At 52.7% G+C, this 1,912-nt stretch overlaps 1 protein-coding gene and 2 non-coding genes across 3 annotated transcripts; all 3 read left to right on the forward strand.

Moving 5' to 3' along the window:
• Window positions 1-101: 101 nt before the first annotated feature.
• Window positions 102-174, forward strand: Pmar_PMAR024429. The gene has a single exon. It is a non-coding gene; the product is annotated as a tRNA-Lys (tRNA).
• A 110-nt stretch (window positions 175-284) lies between these two features.
• On the forward strand, window positions 285-357 carry Pmar_PMAR024430. Its single transcript has one exon. It is a non-coding gene; the product is annotated as a tRNA-Lys (tRNA).
• A 146-nt stretch (window positions 358-503) lies between these two features.
• Window positions 504-1,593, forward strand: Pmar_PMAR024431 (hypothetical protein; the record flags this gene model as incomplete). Its single annotated transcript, XM_002781187.1, has 3 exons — window positions 504-938; window positions 981-1,391; window positions 1,418-1,593. Coding segments are annotated over 3 exons (1,022 nt in total), but the record flags the coding sequence as incomplete, so codon positions are not given.
• Window positions 1,594-1,912: the final 319 nt, after the last annotated feature.

The following is a 1,912-nucleotide window of genomic DNA, read 5'->3' on the forward strand; positions in this document are numbered from 1 at the left end:
AGTGCGCATATATCATCAAGCGGTTTTCAGTCTATGGTTCACTGGGAATTGTCTTGGAAGAGTGTAACGGTCTATCTTTTACTAGTTTAAGTGCTGCATTCGCCTCGGTAGCTCAGTCGGCAGAGCGCGTGCCTTTTAAGCCCGTGGCCGCGGGTTCGAGCTCTGCCCGAGGTGCGCATACATGATGTATGATACATCATCAAGTGGTTTTTAGTCTATGGTTTACTGGAAATTGCCTTGAAAGAGTTTATAGGTCCATTTTTACTAGGACAAATGCTGCATTCGGCTCGGTAGCTCAGTCGGCAGAGCGCGTGCCTTTTAAGCCCGTGGCCGCGGGTTCGAGCTCCGCCCGAGGTGCGCATACATCATTAAGTGGTTTTTAGTCTATGGTTTACTGGAAATTGCCTTGAAAGAGTTTATAGGCCCATTTTTACTAGGTCAAATGCTGCATTCGCCTCGGTAGCTCAGGAGGTAGCGCAGCGCCCTGCGCTGCTTGTGGTCAGTGGTCGGTGGACGAGTGGTCAGTGGTCAGTGGACGCGATCTCGCGCGCCTGCGGCGCGCGAGATCGCGGTGACCGGCAAAGATCCCATCATCCCGGAAACTGCACTGGAAGACCAGGATCTAGATGGAGTTGATGACGCTTTGGATATACTAGATATTGACGTGGATGTTGATGAGCAAAATGATCCTGGTTCTCACGACGAGCCAGACACTCATGATCTTGAGGTACAGGCGAGCGAGCTGCACCTAGTCGAATCCCAAGCCGGTTTTCCCACCTATCACCTCCAACTGAGCGAGCTGGAGAAGATCGACGGTCATATTGAGCAGCTCGAGTGCGACATTTACAGGACTGAACCGGAAGTCCAGCAAGATGCTCCATCCGAATCGCCAAACGACACAACGAATGAGACTAAGACGGTGGCTCTGAAACGCCCAGGTAACACAGCGTTTATCTCGCGCTCGAATCTATTTGTTGTAGTTATCCCGGAAGGCTTTCCTGAGAGTCCGGCGACCCTCGCGGAATCTCACACGAGATCAGTCAGCTCCAGTGCAGCCATTGAGGATGAGATTCTTCGAGATATTGCTGCTGGGACGTACCGTGACGTAGGCAAAAAGCGTCGTTTGACCCGGGCATCCTCGTGTGTCCCGCCTGATTTCAATCCAGTGATGGAGGGACACTGGAGGCGCATTCTCTCCGATAAGTCCTCTGCATATTCTGGAACGAAGCTCGTAGCTGAATGTCTGGATGCTTATCAAGCTTACCGTGTATTTGAACTCAACAAATGTGAACCTTACACGCCCGTCCCACCGTTGTTCAACGTCTCTCGTGGACTCGCTGATGTGTGGGTGAGAGCGCAACTTAAGATCCTTGAGGCCCCGAACATTGCAGGTAGCTATACAACGGAGCGCTCTCAGGCAATGGTGGAGCTGGCGCAGACTCTGGGAAACCATTCTTCTTCGGTTGCATCCAAATGGACGGGCTCGGTCGCCGGCGCAACAGTGCCGTTGGGCCTGAAGGTGCTCTCGGAAGGTCCAGCCGAAGTCACTGCAGCAGACCGCATGCTAGAGCGAATGACCAAAGAGGGGATTGACGATGGAAAAGCTCCGAATGGCGATGACAGTGCAAACTCAGCGAGCAAAGATCACAATCCCGATGCCGCTTCTTTGCTGCCCAAGACGAGCCGATATTTCTGTAAATTCTGTCGCAAGCCCATGGTGTTCGGTCAGAATGACCACGTGTACACAAACCGAGCATGGAGGTAGGGCGTATGTGTGCAAAGTGCTCGATCTGGTCAGGTCATTTCAGGTATGGACGCTGCCCTTTGGATCCGAAAGTGAAAGGCGAATCGGCAGGCGGGACTCCTCCGAAAGATGAGGACCTCGAAATGCAGCAGCGACAATCGAAAGCTC

This window comes from Perkinsus marinus, assembly GCF_000006405.1.
Source record: "Perkinsus marinus ATCC 50983 genomic scaffold scf_1104296943486, whole genome shotgun sequence".
Classification (NCBI taxonomy): domain Eukaryota; phylum Perkinsozoa; order Perkinsida; family Perkinsidae; genus Perkinsus; species Perkinsus marinus.